The 20,210-nt window shown below is 54.5% G+C and overlaps 1 protein-coding gene across 1 annotated transcript in view; it reads right to left on the bottom strand.

Annotated features, from left to right (window-relative positions):
- LOC144940781 (protein kinase C alpha type-like) overlaps positions 1-20,210 on the bottom strand; it is an 87,766-nt gene that overhangs the window by 52,613 nt on the left and 14,943 nt on the right. Inside the window, 1 exon segment of the mRNA XM_078867182.1 lies at positions 15,653-15,735. Within this exon segment, the coding sequence (XP_078723308.1) occupies positions 15,653-15,735 (83 nt within the window).

Genomic DNA, 20,210 nt, shown 5'->3' with positions numbered 1-20,210 from the left:
GGCTGATTGACCCGTGGTTAATTGGATGGTAGACCAACTAGCTGGCAGACTGATTGGCTAGATAATCATTGGGTGGCTGATTGGCTGGGAGATCAATTGGCTGGGTGATCAATTGGTTGGGTGATCAATCAATTGGCTGGCTGATTTGCAGGTGGCCTGATTGCCTGGCTATTGGCTCGCGAATTATCCTGGCAGATTTGCCCGGGTGATTAATTGGATGGCTGATTGTCTGGTTGGCTGCCTGGCTCGCCGAATGCCCAGCTAAATTGGCTGGCAGTTTGGCATCCTGTAATGAATTGGATGGCTTATTGGCTGGCTGGGTGGTTGACTGGCAGAACGCTGGCTGACTGCTTTTACTGCGTCATTGGCTGGCTGGCTGGCTGTTCGGCCGGGTTGATTCATTGGCCGGCTGATTGGCCGGCTGATTGACTGGCAGATGGGCTGGTTGGTACACGGTTGGGTGAAAGTGCTCTATAATATTAATGACCGCACAGATCTCTCTTATCTCGCCTGCCAGATGCAGTTTGTGGGAGTGCACTCACTTCCGCACTCAGCGGGGTAGTGAAACAGCTACCGATTGTCGGCGCTTCATGCACGCAAAGGCAAAGATACCCCGTGCAGCCTACTCGGGCTGTCGGGACAAGTGCTGTTAGCGAGTGAGCGGCGTGGCCAGGACCACGCGCGCCTAAACGATGTCTTCCCAGTGCCAGTGTTTACACACCCGCACCAGGTACTTATTTAAGGCTGAGTCGACCTAGTATGAGCCTCGGAGCCTTGAAGCGGATATTACTCGCGCCACTTTAGCCTTGGCCCGGGACTCAAACTCGTGCTGTCCGGCTCAAAGCGGAGCGCCCAAACGAAAGCGCCACCGTTCTCCACTCATACGCAAAGACAAAGATCCCCCGTGCAGCCTACACAGGCTGTTCGGGCAAGTGCTGTTAGCGAGCGCCTATGAAGGCCGCCACAGTGCCCAAGGGATTGGCGTGGCCACCCTGCCCGCCTTTGTCTCCCCAGTGCTGGTGTTCGACACACTGCACCAGCTACCCACCGATTGTTAGCCGCGAACGGGAATCGAACTCGGGTTGCCAAATTTGCCGCTCAGTCCACCGACGACGAGACTACCACTCCCCACACATACATGCACGCACACCGAGAAGACGTGCACCACGAAGTGGCGGTTACCATCATCACAGCGCTTGTGCCAGGCTAGGTGCTATAGAGCAGGGGTCCCCAACCCCCGAGCCGCGGACCGGTACCGGCCCGTGGCCTGTTAGGACCCAGGGCCGCCCATCAGCACGAGGTGAGAGCGGTGAGTCCCCGCGTGGAACCCGCCCCCATGATTGCATTATTCACCACTTCCGTCCGCGCCTCTTTCCCGCACTGCGCACTTGTTTCAATCACAGTTTTTGTAAGCCCACAAGCCGCTAACCCCTAGTAGCCACAGTGAGTAAAAAAAAACAAACGTTGCTGGAGAGCTTCTTTGAAAAGGGGGAAAGACCCAATGATGACCCCCCCCCTCCCGTTTTCCACGAAACCGGTACCCTGGTGCCAAGAAAGTTGGGGAGCGCTGCGGTCGAGGACGAGTGCCTCCAACTGCCCAGTAGCGAGCGGCCTTCTTCACGAGGCTCCTCCGCACACGCCGATCGTGACACGGACCCCCCCTGCATCGCATCGGCCCGTCGTTTAGCCACCTCTATCCGGTCGAACAGAAATTGCTTCATACTCTTAGTTTTTTCGGTGAAGTCACGTAGGTTAAAAAAAATTGAAATTAAAATTTATAAAAAATAAAATAATAATAAAACCACGACGTTTCGGAGGCAACACAAGTCTCCGTCATCAGGTGGGACCGTCACAGCCAGATTTGCTGTATCACTTGGGACTGTCACAGCCAGATTTGCTGTATCAAGTGAATCTGGCTGTGACGGTCCCACCTGATGACGGAGACTTGTGTTCCCTCCGAAACGTCGTGATTTTTTTTTTCAATGTTATTTTTTCTATTTTATTTTTTCAATTTTTTTTTTTACCTACGTGACTTTACCGAAAAAAACTAAGAGTATGAATCCTTGCAGTCACGAAAGCTTCAAATCTAAAAGAAATTGCTTCGGCATGTGGCGGCTGGGCATTGCGGGCTCCGTGAGCCGGCGAAAACACAGCCTCGTCTGCTCGAGGAGATCACCGAATGGGACTTTGTCCGAGACCTTTTGAAGGATCGGTTGGGAGAGCTCCTTGCGCAATCCGGTTTGGTTCACCCCAGGAGGGATCGCAGTCGGGGCAACACTGAATGTTTCAAGCTGACGCAGATGCTCCTTCAAAGGGGGGGGGGGGGGTCCAGATTTCGCAAGTAACGGAGGCAGGTCATGCCGTAAAATATCCTGGCAGATGCATTGATGGGAAGGCTTCATCTCTTAGCGGCACGCACGCAACAAAGATCCCCCGTAAAGGCTTCACAGAATCTTGGGACAAGTGCTAATTAGTGAGCGCCTATGAAGGCCGGCACCGGCACGCGAAGGGGTGGGTGGCCAACACCACGCCCGGCCGCGTTTGTCTCCCCAGTGGCGATGATTATACACCGCAACAGGTACTCATTTGAGGCTGAGTCGACCCAGGGGAGGCCCAGGACCGGTTCAGATAATCGTCACTGGTGTTTGCCGCGAGCGGGAATTGAACTCTGGTCGCCGGCTTCGTAGCGCAGCGTTGCGCTAACCGTTGCACCACCGCTCCCCACACGCACGCTCGACACACACACACGCAGACACACACAGGCACACACACAGACACACAGACACACACACATAGACACACACACATACACACAGACAGACACACAGACACGCACAGACACGCACAGACACACACAGACACACAGACACACACATAGACACACACAGACACACAGACACGCACAGACACACACAGACACACACACAGACACACACACAAACACACAGACACACACAGACACACACACATAGACACACACAGACACACAGACACGCACAGACACACAGGCACGCACATATACACACAGACACACACAGACAAACACACAGACACATAGACACGCACAGACACACAGACACGCACAGACACACACAAACACAGACACACACACAGACACACACACAGACACACACACACACAGACACACACACAGACACACACAGACACACACAGACACACACATAGACACACAGACACACATATAGACACACAGATACACACACACAGGCACACACAGACACACACAGACACACACACAAACACACAGACACACACACACAAACATCCCGGGTGGATTTACAACGGCACCAACATTCCAGAATAATTGGAACGTTAGAGTTTCGCCTTCATCACATATGGGCTAACACTTCACACATCACTCTTATTATTATGATTTGAAACACTGTACTGTATATACTTTAATAAACATACCGATGCATTTTTTTTTATTCAAAGACAAATATTCCCCGTATAGCCTCGTGACAGACCGTTGGGGCAAGTGCCGTTAGCGAGTCGCACCTCCGAAGGCCGGAACGGTGCACGAAGGAGTGGTGGTGACCAGCACCACCCCCGACCGCCTTTGTCTCCCTAGTGGCGATGTTTACCCACCGCGCCAGGTACTCATTTGAGGCTGAGTCGACCTAGCGGAGACCCAGGACCGGGTTCAAATATTCGCCGCCGCTGTTGATCGTGATCGGCGGGTCGCCGGGTTCGTGGTGCGGCGCGCTAACCACTGCGCCACCGCTCCCACACATTTTTCATCCAGAGCACATTTCAAAGGAATCGGCCCCAGGTCGACTTGCAGCGTGGGAGCCTGTATCCAGGGTACTAAGACACCCCTCAGGGCACGGCGAGCCTCCCTCCCCCTCCCTCCCCTCCCTCCCTCCCCTCCCCTCCCTCCGTCCCTCCCCCTCCCTCCCCTCCCTCTCTCCCCTCCCTTCTTCCCTCCGTCCCTCCCCTCCCTCCCCTCCCTCCCTCCCTCCCCTCCCTCCCTCCCCTCCCTCCGTCCCTCCCCTCTCTCCCCCTCCCTTCCCTCCCTCCCTCTCTCGCCTCCCTCCCCTCCCTCCCTCTCTCCCCTCCCTCCCCCTCTCTCCCCTCCCTCCCCTCTCTCCCCTCCCTCCCTCTCTCCCCCTCCCTCCCTCTCTCCCCTCCCTCCCTCCCCTCCCTTCCTCTCTCCCCTCCCTCCCCTCCCTCTCTCCTTTTTTTTTAAAACGATCAGACGAGAAATATGCTCAGTCTTTCGGCACTTTACTTCGTTCATCATGTCGTTTGTTTGTATTTGTTTTAATCAAAGATTTAATGCGAGTTTCCCGTGTAACATTAGTCCCATTATGTGTTACGGTGTTCATAGACACCAATAAGAAAACAATTCACCCTCAAAATACCCATCACCAGATCCCCTGCTGCTGCGCTACCAGCACCATAGCGGCGAAGGCACCTGCCTGACCTCCCTCCCCTCCCTCCCCTCCCCTCCCCTCCCTCCCCTCCCCCTCCCCTCCCTCCCCTCCCCCTCCCCTCCCTCCCCTCCCCTCCCCTCCCCCTCCCTCCCCTCCTCTTTTTACCATTCTTTTATTAAATTTCTTCTAAATCCCTAAGCAAGCTTGAACATTACAATAATTAAAAAGAACATCAGCTGCAATACACAGTAACTACTTACTGCAGACCTTGTAGCATATCAGGTGACCAAACACAGCACTGAGTAAACAGCCAGCACACGGGGATGGTCGGTACCCAAAACATGTAGTACCTAGGTAAGCAATGGCAGTGAGCACACCCTCATGGGGAGCCAACCCGACGCCAAACAGTCAAAAAAACTAACAAAAGAAAAACCCCGCGGAAAGTACTGCTCTCTCTTTCCCACAAGCAGGTACACAGCATAAAAATAAAATCTACAAACATTCTCAAAATTCGGCGCATATGCACACAAATTACATAGGATCTTGTTGTTGTACATTAGGTCTACTCAGATTATATTGTCCCCTGTGATATAAAATACTCCACTAATATACCAATTGCAACAGGAGACAACCGTAGCTCAAACTTGGGTTTACTAATTGGGTATGCCCTTGAGAATTAAGTCATCATTCAAGGATGTTGGCATCTAGGATCCCATCTTATGACTGGTTGGTTTAGATGCCTTTACTTTGAGTAAGTCCAGGCAAAGGTGGCAACTCCAGCCTTTCCCTGGGTACTCAGACATGGCAGGGCTGAAACAATACATGTGTAGGGGTGTTAGAGAGAGAGCCCGTTATGCATGGCAGCCTATGGTAAACAAACACAGTAGGCGGGGCTACATGTGTGCACAAGCAGGTGCCCTCTGCGACGTCCGCGCCAGACACCCTGGGGGGTCGATTCGGTCGTTATGATCCCCCGGGGCCCCACCCCTCAGGGAGGGGTTGGGTATAAAAGGGGATTGTATCGAAGGGCTCGGGAGTGATGTTTAGCTAAAGAAGAGGAGGCGGAAGACGTCTGAGATAGAGCCCTGGACTCCCCCTGGTACGCCGTCCTTATCAGGACCGCGCAGGCTCGAGCCAGTGGCGTGGTACCAGAGCCAGAGCCAGTGCTGGTCTGGACTCTGGGTACCGGGCCCGACTGACCAGTGTCGGGCCAAGATAGCCTCCCCTAGCCCATTAGTGGAGGACTCAGAGGCAGGCTAGGGTTAGCTAGAGAGGTGTGTCCTCAGATAGACGGGTGAGGGGGCCGATACCCCCTCAAATGTGTATGTCACAACGTTGGTGTTAAATAAACAAGTGTGCCTCCAACTCCGGTGTGAACGAGTCGTGAGCGTTACTACACATGTGATAAACACGGTCGCAGTCATGTGTATAAAGCAAGACACTTACTGTTGGTGAAAAGAAATCCCAAAAAAAGGGTGAGAAAAATAAAGTTTTTAGAGGTAAAGGCAGGAGCCCTGGGTGAACGCGTCTCTCTCCCTCCCTCCCTCCCACTCCCTCCCTCCCCTCCCTTCCTCTCTCCCCTCCCTTCCCTCCCTTCCCTCCCTCCGTCCTCCGCGTGGCTGACAAAACGACCCTTAGTCAATGATCCTGTGCCAGCCAGCTCCATCTCCTCTCCGGAGCGGAATCACTACCGGCCCTGCCGGTAGTGATTCCAAATGGTGCAACTCAGGGCCGTCCATAGGGAACGGAGGGGTGGGGGAGGGTGATGGAGGAGCCCGAGGAAAATTTCGCTGTTTCGGCCGCCAACCGATAAGATCCCCCCCCCCCCAATCATAAAGTGCGGGGCCCGGGGCAGTCGCTCTGATTCGCGGTGACGGTGGCTGGCGCAGCCGCTTTGAGGGCCGTGATGACGTCACACGCGCGGTGCCTTCATTTCACGGGCGTATCGACAACCCTGGGTTGAGCGATGCGGGTGGTTTCCTGAACCGTGGGGTGGTGGGTTGTGGGTAGTGGTAGCGTGGCGTGGCTATGGACCTGGAGGGCAAATGTCCCCAGGTTCTATTCCACCCCGAATGGCCACCAACACCTACAACGGTGACGATGATCTGAACCGGTTCCAGGGCCACCTCCTCCTTCTCCTCCGATAGGTCGGCTCAGCCACAAATGTGTTTTGTAAACATCCCCACATGCTCGTCGTGTGCGCCGTGCCGGCCTTCACAGTTTGCTCGTGAACAGCACGTGGCCCCAACAGCCTGTTGCTATACTCGTGCTGATATACAATGATACATCTACTGGGTGTTTGAAAACGATGGACCCGATTTGAAATCGCTACATCTCTGCAACCACGAACCGCCCATGAATGAAACTCTTACCACTTAAAAGGGCGGGGCATAGAGTGGGCGGGGCATAGAGAGGGCGGGGCATAGAGAGGGCGGGGCATAGAGAGGGCGGGGCATAGAGAGGGCGGGGCATAGAGAGGGCGGGGCATAGAGAGGGCGGGGCATAGAGAGGGCGGGGTATAGAGAGGGCGGGGCATAGAGAGGGCGGGGTATAGAGAGGGCGGGGCATAGAGAGGGCGGGGCATAGAGTGGGCGGGGCATAGAGTGGGCGGGGCATAGAGAGGGCGGGGCATAGAGAGGGCGGGGTATAGAGAGGGCGGGGCATAGAGAGGGCGGGGCATAGAGAGGGCGGGGCATAGAAAGGGCGGGGCATAGGGAGGGCGGGGCATAGGGAGGGCGGGGCATAGAGAGGGCGGGGCATAGAGTGGGCGGGGCATAGAGTGGGCGGGGCATAGAGTGGGCGGGGCATAGAGTGGGCGGGGCATAGAGTGGGCGGGGCATAGAGTGGGCGGGGCATAAGGAGGGCGGGGCATAAGGAGGGCGGGGCATAGGGAGGGCGGGGCATAGAGTTTCAAATGATTACCGCTCGATGCCTCTCCCAGCGCACAAACAGCCCCTAGCCTCAGTCATTCGCGAGACGCGCTGCCTCAACGTTGGAGAGGTCGCACGGGAACCCCCCCAAGACTTGGCGCTACACTCTTGGCCCCCAAGATCACCCCCAGACGTCATCACACCCTGCGGATTTTTCTTGTGGGGATACGTCAAAGACCCGTGGTGTTTTTGTGCCACCATTAGCGACTCATCTGGATGAACTCAAAAACAGAATCACGGCAGCGGTGACTTCAGTGGAAGAAGACACTTTGAGAGGCGTTTGGGACGAATTCAACTATCGTCTCGATTCTAGATTTGAAGCTTTCTTGGAATTTCTCTCACTTGATGCAGCCATCGTGCTGTGACGGTTCCACCTGAAGACGGAAGCCTGTGTTGCCTCCGAAACGTCGTGATTTTTATTTTATTTTTATTTTACTTTTATTAATTTTAATTTTTTACCTACGTGACTTTACCGAAAAAACCTAAGAATATGAATATATCATCTCGATGTTGTCCGTACAGCAGGTGGAGGGCACATAGAGCATTTATAAAATGGTTAGTAAAACTTGATAACTCATTAAACCGTCTTTAACTTTTTGTGTCATTGTAACATGTTTCCATCGTGACAAAAACTGCTTTGAAATTGGGTCCATCCTTTTGAAACACCCTGTATAGACACACACATACACACAACGAAACTTGTAAAGCAGAACTAAACACTGACAAAGATCCCCCGTGTAGCCTTAACAGACTGTTGGGGCAAGTGCTGTTAGCGAGTAGCACCTGTGAAGAAAGGAGGCCGTGGTTGGCCAGCACCAGGCCCGGCCGCCTTTGTCTCCCCGACGCTGATGTTTACCCACACCAGGAAATAATTTAAGGCCGAGTCGACCTAGGGGATGCCCGGCACCGATGTAGATATTCGCCACTGATGTCGGGTGGGATGACCCTGAGCAGGAGTTGAACTCGGGGATTTTTGCCGGGTGCGTAGCGCAGATCGCTAACCACTGCGCCACAGCTCCCCAAACACACACACACGCACGCACACGCCAAAAGTGTGAACTCGCATATTTACATATTCAAACACATATTCGAATCATTCAAACGACATACGCGAATATGCAAACACACGCGTTTACATATACAGTACCCCCGTATAGCCTTGACGGACTGCTGGGGCAAGTGCTGTTCGCGACCAGCAGCTGTGGAAGGCCGGCACGGCACACGAGGGGGTGGGGGGGCCAGCACCACGCCCGACCGCCTTTGTCTCCCCAGTGGCGATGTTTACTACACACCGCACCGTGTACTAATTTGAGGCTGAGTCGACCTAGGGAAGGCCCAGGACCGGTTCATTTAAATCGTCACTGGTGTTGGCCGTGAGCGGGAATCGAACCCGGGTCGCCAGGTTCATAGCGCAGCGCGCTAACCGCTACACCACCGCTCCCCTACACACACGTTCACATACACACACGCACTTTCACAGACACACACACACGTTCACAGACACGCACACACGTTCACAGACACACACACACGTTCACACACACACACGTTCACAGACACACACACGTTCACACGCACACACATGTTCACAGACACACACACACGCACACACACACGTTCACAGACACACACACACGTTCACAGACACACACACACGTTCACAGACACACACACACGTTCACACGCACACGCACACACATCAATAGCACTCACACACACCCACCCACTGAGACATAACGAACACAGGCAACCAACAGCCGTACACTCACTCGCTCGCACACTCACGCACACACACACACACGCATTCGTAACTCGATTCTCGATCACGGCCAACACCAGTGACGAATATCTGAACCGGTCCTGGGCCTCCCCTAGGTCAACTCAGCCTCAAATGAGTACATTAGACACACACGCCCTAACATCACTCACACCCGAACAATACACACACACCCATAATACATACACACCCTAACAATATACACGCACACCATAACACACACACACCGTAACAACACACACGCCCTAACAGTACACACACACACACATCATAACAACACAACACACACACACCCCACAACACACAAACAATACACACACCCTAACATTACACAACCACACACTCTCAGTTGCATTGCACATACTGAGATTATACACACGCTAAGCTGACAAAGATCCCCGTATAGCCTGAACAGGCGATTGGGGCAAGTGCTGTTCGCGAGTACCCATGAAGGCCGCCACGGTATATCAAAGAGCAGGTGTGGTTAGCACCACGCCCGGCCGCCTTTGTCTCCCCGGTGGCGATTTGAGTTTGATACACACCGCACACCGGGCACTCGTTTGAGTCTGAGTCGACCTAGGCGAGGCACAGGACCGGTTCAAATATTCGTCGCTGCCATCGGACGTAAGCGGGAATTCGAACTCGGCGCAGTGCGCTAACCACTGCGCCACCGCTCCCCACACGCACATACACTCTCTCTCTCTCCCTGCCATCTGTAGGAACCACACACACACACTCTCTCTCTGTCATCTGTAGGAACCTCACACACACACTCTCTCTCTCTGCCATCTGTAGGAACCTCACACACACACACTCTCTCTCTGTCATCTGTAGGAACCTCACACACACACACTCTCTCTCTGTCATCTGTAGGAACCTCACACACACACTCTCTCTCTCTTTGTCATCTGTAGGAACCCCACGCACACACACACTCTCTCTCTCTGTCATCTGTAGGAACCACGCACACTCTCTGTGTCATCTGTAGGAACCACACACACACACTCTCTCACTGCCATCTGTAGGAACCCCACACACACACTCTCTCTCTCTCTGTCATCTGTAGGAGCCACACACACAATCTCTCTCTGTAATCTGTAGGAACCACACACAATCTCTCTCTGTCATCTGTAGGAACCACACACACACACTCTCTCTCTGTCATCTGTAGGAACCACACACACCCTCTCTCTCTCTGTCATCTGTAGGAACCACACACACACACTCTCTCTGTCATCTGTAGGAACCACACACACACTCTCTCTATCTCTGTCATCTGTAGGAACCACACACACACACTCTCTCTGTCATCTGTAGGAACCACACACACTCTCTCTCTCTCTCTGTCATCTGTAGGAACCACACACACACACTCTCTCTCTCTGTTATCTGTAGGAACCCCACACACACTCTCTCTCTGCCATCTGTAGGAACCACACACACACTCTCTGTCATCTGTAGGAACCCCACACACACACACTCTCTCTGTCATCTGTAGGAACCCCACGCACTCTCTCTCTCTCTGTCATCTGTAGGAACCACACACACACACACTCTCTCTCTGTCATCTGTAGGAACCTCACACACACACTCTCTCTCTCTCTGCCATCTGTAGGAACCTCACACACACACACTCTCTCTCTGTCATCTGTAGGAACCTCACACACACACACTCTCTCTCTGTCATCTGTAGGAACCTCACACACACACTCTCTCTCTCTTTGTCATCTGTAGGAACCCCACGCACACACACACTCTCTCTCTCTGTCATCTGTAGGAACCACGCACACTCTCTGTGTCATCTGTAGGAACCACACACACACACTCTCTCACTGCCATCTGTAGGAACCCACACACACACTCTCTCTCTCTCTCTGTCATCTGTAGGAGCCACACACACAATCTCTCTCTCTGTAATCTGTAGGAACCACACACACAATCTCTCTCTGTCATCTGTAGGAACCACACACACACACTCTCTCTCTGTCATCTGTAGGAACCACACACACCCTCTCTCTCTCTGTCATCTGTAGGAACCACACACACACACTCTCTCTGTCATCTGTAGGAACCACACACACACTCTCTCTATCTCTGTCATCTGTAGGAACCACACACACACACTCTCTCTGTCATCTGTAGGAACCACACACACTCTCTCTCTCTCTGTCATCTGTAGGAACCACACACACACACTCTCTCTCTGTTATCTGTAGGAACCCCACACACACTCTCTCTCTGCCATCTGTAGGAACCACACACACACTCTCTGTCATCTGTAGGAACCCCACACACACACACTCTCTGTCATCTGTAGGAACCCCACGCACTCTCTCTCTCTCTGTCATCTGTAGGAACCCCACGCACACACACACGAGCGGGCTGAAGGGCGTCAAGGTCGGGGCAGCGGCAACCCCCCCCCCACCCTCCTACCCCACCCCCCTCCACCCCTCCTCGCCCCCACAGCCCCCCCCACACTCCCTCCGCCCCCACCACCACCACCCCCACCACCACCACCCCGCTCAAACCTCTCACCGCTTCCCCGTTCAGCGACCAACCCTATCAGCAACTCACCACGCGAGCGCGTCTAAACCTCGGCGAAATCATGAAAGCTCATCAGGTGCACGCCTGCGTGGCGCCCTCCAACCGTGCGTGGATTGGCAGACTGCCCTCGGACTATCCGTGCCGTGGTTGGTGGTGATGCTTGTGGTGCTGGCTACGCTGCTGCTGCTGCTCCTGCTGCTGCACTTGGCTACTGATGTAGATTGCTCACCCCGAGCCCTCATTACTCTGATAGTGGCATTGCCTTTGAGCTGTGTACGCCTTTTGGCGTCCTCTGGTCGAGCACCAATTGAGACGAGGCTCAAAAGAAAGCCGTCTCTGGTGTGGACCAATCGGCTTCAAGGACATTGCATCATATTAATTATCAGAGTGTGTTTTTTTGTTTGCATTTTGACCACAAGCGTTGCGGTTAATGCAGACATGACTCCTCGTAAAAAGGTTTCAGTTTTGTTGCCAGAAAAAAAGGGGAAAACACCAATTTCGATTTAAAGCTTTCGTGACTGCAGGGATTCATCTTATTGGTTCTTTCGGTAAAGTCATGCTGTCTCCCCGACAAACCTGGTTTTCACCTGAGGACGGCTGCTTGCGTTGTGGCCGAAACGTCGTGAGAATTATTTTATGATGTTTTATTTTTATTATATTTTTATTTCCCTTCTACGTGACTTTACCGAAAGAACCAAGGAGATGAAACCCCAATTATGAAGAACAGGCTGCTCCTGCTGCAGGTGGCCGCCTGTAGTCGAGCAGGAACAGGCTGTTCCTGCTGCACGTGAGAGCCTGTAGTCGAGCAGGAACAGGCTGCTCCTGCTGCAGGTGGGTGCCTGTAGTCGAGCAGGAACAGGCTGCTCCTGCTGCAGGTGGCCGCCTGTAGTCGAGCAGGAACAGGCTGTTCCTGCTGCACGTGAGAGCCTGTAGTCGAGCAGGAACAGGCTGCTCCTGCTGCAGGTGGGTGCCTGTAGTCGAGCAGGAACAGGCTGCTCCTGCTGCACGTGAGAGCCTGTAGTCGAGCAGGAACAGGCTGCTCCTGCTGCAAGTGGCAGCCTGTAGTCGAGCAGGAACAGGCTGCTCCTGCTGCAGGTGGCCGCCTGTAGTCGAGCAGGAACAGGCTGCTCCTGCTGCAGGTGGCAGCCTGTAGTCGAGCAGGAACAGGCTGCTCCTGCTGCAGGTGGCCGCCTGTAGTCGAGCAGGAACAGGCTGTTCCTGCTGCACGTGAGTGAGTGCCTGTAGTCGAGCAGGAACAGGCTGCTCCTGCTGCAGGTGGCAGCCTGTAGTCGAGCAGGAACAGGCTGCTCCTGCTGCACGTGGCAGCCTGTAGTCGAGCAGGAACAGGCTGTTCCTGCTGCACGTGAGTGCTTGTAGTCGAGCAGGAACAGGCTGTTCCTGCTGCAGGTGGGTGCCTGTAGTCGAGCAGGAACAGGCTGCTCCTGCTGCAAGTGGCAGCCTGTAGTCGAGCAGGAACAGGCTGCTCTTGCTGCAAGTGGCAACTGTGGACTCGTCTCCATTGGTGCCATCCGCACGCGGGAAGATGACCGGAGATGACCCCGAGACGACTTGCAGCAGTGACGGCAAATTCGAAGATAAACCCCGAGGCCTCCACAGATGGAGCAAGTGCTGTTAGCGAGCAGGCCCCCCCCCCCACCACCGACAAAGACAAAGATCCCCCGCATAGCCCGAACAGCCTTTTGTGGCAAGTGCTGTGAGCGAGTAGCACCTATGAAGGCCCGAACGGCACACGAGGGGGCGTGGGTGGTCACGCCCGGCCGCCTTTGTCTCCCCAGTGCCGATGTGTACACACCGCACCGGATACTCACACAGGAGCGGGCGATGAGTCCGCGAGCAGGTGGGCAGGGCAGGTGAGCAGGGCAGGTGAGCAGGGCAGGTGAGCAGGGCAGGTGAGCAGGGCAGGTGAGCAGGGCAGGTGAGCAGGGCAGGTGAGCAGGTGAACGGGGGGAGGTGAGCGGGTGGGATGGTGGGTTGGTGAGTCGGTGAGGGTTGAGACAGTGATCGGGTTAGACGTGGGCACGGGGAGGAGATGGCGATTGCGAGGTTCAGTGTGGCCAGGAGGAAAGACGGAATCGTGAAGACAGTGACACACACGCGTGTTGACACATTGACACACACGCGTGTTCACACATTGACAAAGATAAAGATCCCCCGTATAGCCTTAACAGACTGTAAGGGCAAGTGCTGTTAGCGAACACCTACGAAGGCCGGAACGGTACACGAGGGGGTGGGTGGCCAGCACCACGCCCGACCGCCTTTGCCTCCCTAGCGGCGATGTTTACACACCGCACCAGGTACTCATTTGAGGCTGAGTCGACCTAGGGAAGGCCCGGGACCGGTTCAGATAATCGTCACTGATGTTGGCCGTGAGCGGGAATCGAACCGGTGTCGCCGGGTTCATAGCGCAGCGCGCTGACCGCTGCACCACCGCTTCTCACAACCACTGACACAAACAAAGACAAAGATAAATACCCCCCATATAGCCTTAACAGACTGTAGGGGCAAGTGCTGTTAGCGAGGGGGTGGGTGGCCAGCACCACGCCCGACCGCCTTTGTCTCCCTAGTGGCAATGTTTACACATCGCCTCAGGTACTCATTTGAGGCTGAGTCGACCTAGGGGAGGCCCATGACCGGTTCAGATAACCGTCACTGGGAGTTGGTTGCCGTGAGCGGGAATCGAACTCGGGTGGCCGGGTTCATAGCGCAGCGCGCTGGCCGCTGCACCACCGCTCCCCACCACCACTGACACACACACACATAGTGACACACACACACATAGTGACACGCGTGCACACTCCGGAACGCCGCGTCCTCTCCGATCTTCCTTTCCCGTTGCCCATTTCTCACTTTTTCATTTCTCGGATGAAGAGGTTTGAGTGCGAACGCACTCCCACACTAACACAATCAAGCAAAGCTAAAGATCCCCCGGCCGGCACGAGCTTCAACAGACTGCAGGGGCAAGTGCTGTTCGCGAGGAGTACTTATGAAGGCTGCCCCCACAGCGCATGAGAGGGCCGCCTTTGTCTCCCCAGTGGCGATGTTTACTACGCTCGGCGCACCAGCCACTCAGTTGAGGCTGAGTCGACCTACGGGATGAAACCGCCACTGGCTCCGCTCAAACACAGACGCGCAAAATGCACCACCACTCCCACGCTCCTGGGTGCACAGTCATACAGAGGCAAAGATGGCCCGTATAGACACCGCAGGCTTCTGGGGCAAGTGCTATGAAGACCGGCATGGCGTACACATTGGTGTTGTGGTTTTCACTGCCCGGTCACCTTTGTCTCCCCAGTGGCGATGTTAACTATGCACCGCAGCAGGTAATCATTTGAGGTCGAGTCGACCTAGGAGAAGCCCAATACCGGTTCAAATATTTGTAACTGCGAAGAACTTCTAGGAACACAAGGGGAGACACGGGGTGACACGGGTAGACTCAGGATAGGCAATGAATAGATTCAGGAGATATTGAAAAATGAGGGGAGATTCAGGGAGACTCGGGGAAAATCGGGGAGACACGGGGAGACCCTGGGAGACACGGAGAGGCTCTGGGAGACACGGGGAGGCTCTGGGAGACCCGGGGATGATCTGGGAGACCCTGAGAGACACGGGGAGGCTCTGGTAGACACGGGGATGATCTGGGAGACACGGGGGGGAGTGGCTTTGGGAGACACGGGGAGACCCTGGGAGACACGGGGAGACCCGGGGAGGATTTGGGAGACACGGGGAGACTCTGGGAGACACTAGCAGGCTCTGGGAGACACGGGGATGATCTGGGAGACACGGGGGGGGGGGAGGGGGCCTTGGGAGACACGGGGAGACCCTGGGGGACACGGGGAGACCCGGGGAGGATTGGGGAGACACGGGGAGACCCTGGGAGACACGTGGAGGCTCTGTGAGACACGGGGAGGATCTGGGAGACACGGGGAGGCTCTGGGAGACACGGGGCGACACGGGGAGACACGGGGAGACACGGGGCATCTCACCTGCGAGCTGAGAGATTTGTCGGCGCCGGGACACGAGAAGGTGACGAACTCGTGACATCTCTTGTGCACCACAAGACTGCACACTGACACAGCACCACCACCACCATCATCACCACCACCATCATCACCACCACCATCAACACCACCACCATCACCACCACCACATCGTCAGTCACGAGCGATCCACTGCTGGATGAAGACCCCCCCCCCCCCTCAATCCGCCACCGCCTCTCGCGTATCTTGCCGTGCAAACAATCCGTCGGGCTCCTACGCGCCCTCGAGGGGCGATTCCATCGCTCCGTCTCCTTTCGGTGGCGGCGCTCTCACTCACTCTCTTACTCACTCACTCTCTCACTCACTCACTCTCTCACTCACTCACTCTCTCACTCTCTCACTCTCTCACTCTCTCACTCAATCACTCACTCTCTCACTCTCTCACTCAATCACTCACTCTCTCACTCTCTCACTCTCTCACTCTCTCTCACTCTCTCTCACTCACTCACTCACTCTCTCACTCACTCACTCTCTCACTCTCTCACTCTCTCTCACTCTCTCACTCTCTCACTCTCTCACTCTCTCACTCACTCACTCTCTCACTCTCTCACTCTCTCTCACTCTCTCTCACTCACTCACTCTCTCACTCACTCACTCTCTCACTCACTCACTCTCTCACTCTCTCACTCAATCACTCACTCACTCTCTCACTCTCTCACTCTCTCACTCTCTCTCTCTCAGGTGAGCTCATCACGCTGGCTGAGCGAAGGCGCTCCGGCCACCCCGTGGAGGCACCGTGGGGTCGTTTGACCGAACCCCACCTGCCCATGCTGCTGGCGGACGGCTTCCCTGAGCGGAGGCATGCCCGTGGTTGGATACTTTGGTGGCGCATCAAGGCCATCGTTTTTAACGCGGAAAAGATGCTGCGTTAAAGCGATAAACGATTTGCCCGCAAGTAATGCAGGGACGGTGAGGACCGGCGAGATTGGGCGCGCTGCGCACACACACACACACACCACCGCCCACACACACACCGGACACACACACACACCACCGCACACACACACACACCGCGCGCACACACACCGCACACCGCACACACCAGGCACACACACATACACCGCGCACACACCGCACACACCGCACACACACACACAACCGCACACACACACCGCACACACACACCGCACACCACGCACACACACACACACCGCGCACACACACACCACGCAAACACACCACCACACACCGCACACACACACACCGCACACACACACCGCACACACACACACACCGCGCGCACACACACCGCACACCGCACACACCAGGCACACACACATACACCGCGCACACACCGCACACACCGCGCACACACACACAACCGCACACACACACCGCACACACACACCGCACACCACGCACACACACACACACCGCGCACACACACACCACGCAAACACACCACCACACACCGCACACACACACACCGCACACACACACCGCACACACACACACCGCACACACACACACCGCGCGGTGAGCGAGATGACGGGACGAGCCGCCGTGTTACTACATCGCTCCGCTCAGCTCGCTCGGCTCGAGAAAGTAGCTCGTCGTCGACCGCACAGACACCGCGTTATAACGGTGCGTGTTCTGCGTTATAACGGTGCGTGTTCTGCGTTATAACGGTGCGTGTTCTGCGTTATAACGGTGCGTGTTCTGCGTTATAACGGTGCGTGTTCTGCATTATAACGGTGCGTGTTCTGCGTTATAACGGTGCGTGTTCTGCGTTATAACGGTGCGTGTTCTGCATTATAACGGTGCGTGTTCTGCATTATAACGGTGCGTGTTCTGCGTTATAACGGTGCGTGTTCTGCGTTATAACGGTGCGTGTTCTGCATTATAACGGTGCGTGTTCTGCGTTATAACGGTGCGTGTTCTGCGTTATAACGGTGCGTGTTCTGCGTTATAACGGTGCGTGTTCTGCGTTATAACGGTGCGTGTTCTGCATTATAACGGTGCGTGTTCTGCGTTATAACGGTGCGTGTTCTGCGTTCTAACGGTGCGTGTTCTGCGTTATAACGGTGCGTGTTCTGCGTTATAACGGTGTGTGTTCTGCGTTATAACGGTGTGTGTTCTGCGTTCTAACGGTGCGTGTTCTGCGTTATAACGGTGCGTGTTCTGCGTTATAACGGTGCGTGTTCTGCGTTATAACGGTGTGTGTTCTGCGTTATAACGGTGCGTGTTCTGCGTTATAACGGTGCGTGTTCTGCGTTCTAACGGTGCGTGTTCTGCGTTATAACGGTGCGTGTTCTGCGTTCTAACGGTGTGTGTTCTGCGTTCTAACGGTGCGTGTTCTGCGTTATAACGGTGCGTGTTCTGCGTTATAACGGTGCGTGTTCTGCATTATAACGGTGCGTGTTCTGCATTATAACGGTGTGTGTTCTGCGTTATAACGGTGTGTGTTCTGCGTTATAACGGTGCGTGTTCTGCATTATAACGGTGCGTGTTCTGCATTATAACGGTGCGTGTTCTGCGTTATAACGGTGCGTGTTCTGCATTATAACGGTGTGTGTTCTGCGTTATAACGGTGTGTGTTCTGCGTTCTAACGGTGCGTGTTCTGCGTTATAACGGTGCGTGTTCTGCGTTCTAACGGTGCGTGTTCTGCGTTATAACGGTGCGTGTTCTGCGTTATAACGGTGCGTGTTCTGCATTATAACGGTGCGTGTTCTGCATTATAACGGTGCGTGTTCTGCATTATAACGGTGCGTGTTCTGCGTTATAACGGTGCGTGTTCTGCATTATAACGGTGCGTGTTCTGCATTATAACGGTGCGTGTTCTGCGTTATAACGGTGCGTGTTCTGCATTATAACGGTGCGTGTTCTGCATTATAACGGTGCGTGTTCTGCATTATAACGGTGCGTGTTCTGCATTATAACGGTGCGTGTTCTGCATTATAACGGTGCGTGTTCTGCGTTATAACGGTGCGTGTTCTGCGTTATAACGGTGCGTGTTCTGCGTTATAACGGTGCGTGTTCTGCGTTATAACGGTGCGTGTTCTGCGTTATAACGGTGCGTGTTCTGCGTTATAACGGTGCGTGTTCTGCGTTATAACGGTGCGTGTTCTGCGTTATAACGGGCAGCGCGCGTTATGTGTTATAACAGGTGTGGCGTTATAACGCGGAGGGGGGGTGTTATAACGGGGGGGGGGCGCGTTTAGCGTTATAATGGGTGGGGGGCGTTCCGCGTCATCACGGGAGGGGGCGTTATAACGGGGGGGGGGGCGTTATATTAGGGGGGCGTTATGTCAGGGGGGCGTTATAACAGGGGGGGGGGGGGGGCGTTGCGCAATGGAAGAACCGCGCCGCAGCGAACACGCGGCGCTGTGCGAGCATCTTCCGCGTGATGAGCGACGGCTTTTGTTACCGTAGCGACCGACTCGGGGGGTCGCCCCCTTGCAAATGGAACTCGTGCCGGGCTCTCGTCACGCAACGCGCAGCCCCAGGACTCGCGGACCAGGACTCACGGACCAGGCCTGTGCTGGGAAAATGAGCGGCTCGAGAGGGTTGTCGCGAAGATCCCCATTGCGTTGTGTGTCTCTTGCTTGCTAAGTCGTGGCGTCGTCACCCCCTCCACCACCACCACCGCTGCCCCCCCCCCACCCCCTCCAGTTAAGGAATGAAGGAAGAAAAATCATGCACACGCACGGATTCTGGTGGCTGTTGCGGTGATTGTGGTTGTTGTTTCGTTTTACATGTGATTGTTATGGTTGTTGTTGTTGTTGTGGTTGTTGTGCTTGTTATGGTATGGTTGTTGTTGATGCTGCTGTTGTGGTTGTTATAGTTGTTGTGGTTGTTGTGGAGTTGTTGTTGTGTTTGTTGTTGTTGATGCTGTGGTTGTTTTTGGTGCTGCTGATGGTGTGGCTGTTGTTGTTGTTATCGTTGTTGTGGAGTTGTTGTGGTTGTTGGTGGTGTGGTTGTTGTTGGTGGTGCGGTTGTTGTTGGTGGTGTGGTTGTTGTTGGTGGTGTGGTTGTTGTTGTTGCTGCTGTGGTTGTGGTCGGAATGTTTATGCGGAGGCCACAAACCCCCAGACAGGCCCACGAGAAAAGCAATTCCTGAAATGTTTTTTATTAAGTAAAACAGGACAGTTTATTCATGTTATTGTTGTAATTTAATTTGTATAAACAAGCACATTTACTTTGGAGTGCATCCCAGCAGCCAACGAGGGTTATGTATTTTCTGCGTGTGTGTGTGTGCGAGTGACTTGCCGTCCGGCAAAAACAACCCCATATCTCCTCATTGGTGTCGGACGGCAACGCTGTGGTGGGCAGTACCGTGGGCAGAGGGCCTGTTTAGATTGGCCATTCCCCCCATGGCGTTTGCACCCACCACAGCGGCCAAACATTAAAACACGAATGTTCTTTACTTGCATAGTAAAGTAATTGTATTTTTTTACTTGCTATACAGCCAGATAAGATGACAAATCGCTAACATTAAACACCCAGTCGTTCGTAAAAGTTGAAGGCGGTATAGTACTATAGTAATAGAGCAAGTGCAGAATT

Source organism: Lampetra fluviatilis, chromosome 23 (assembly GCF_964198595.1).
Source record: "Lampetra fluviatilis chromosome 23, kcLamFluv1.1, whole genome shotgun sequence".
Lineage (NCBI taxonomy): Eukaryota > Metazoa > Chordata > Hyperoartia > Petromyzontiformes > Petromyzontidae > Lampetra > Lampetra fluviatilis.
This window is presented reverse-complemented; position numbering and strand designations above follow the sequence as displayed.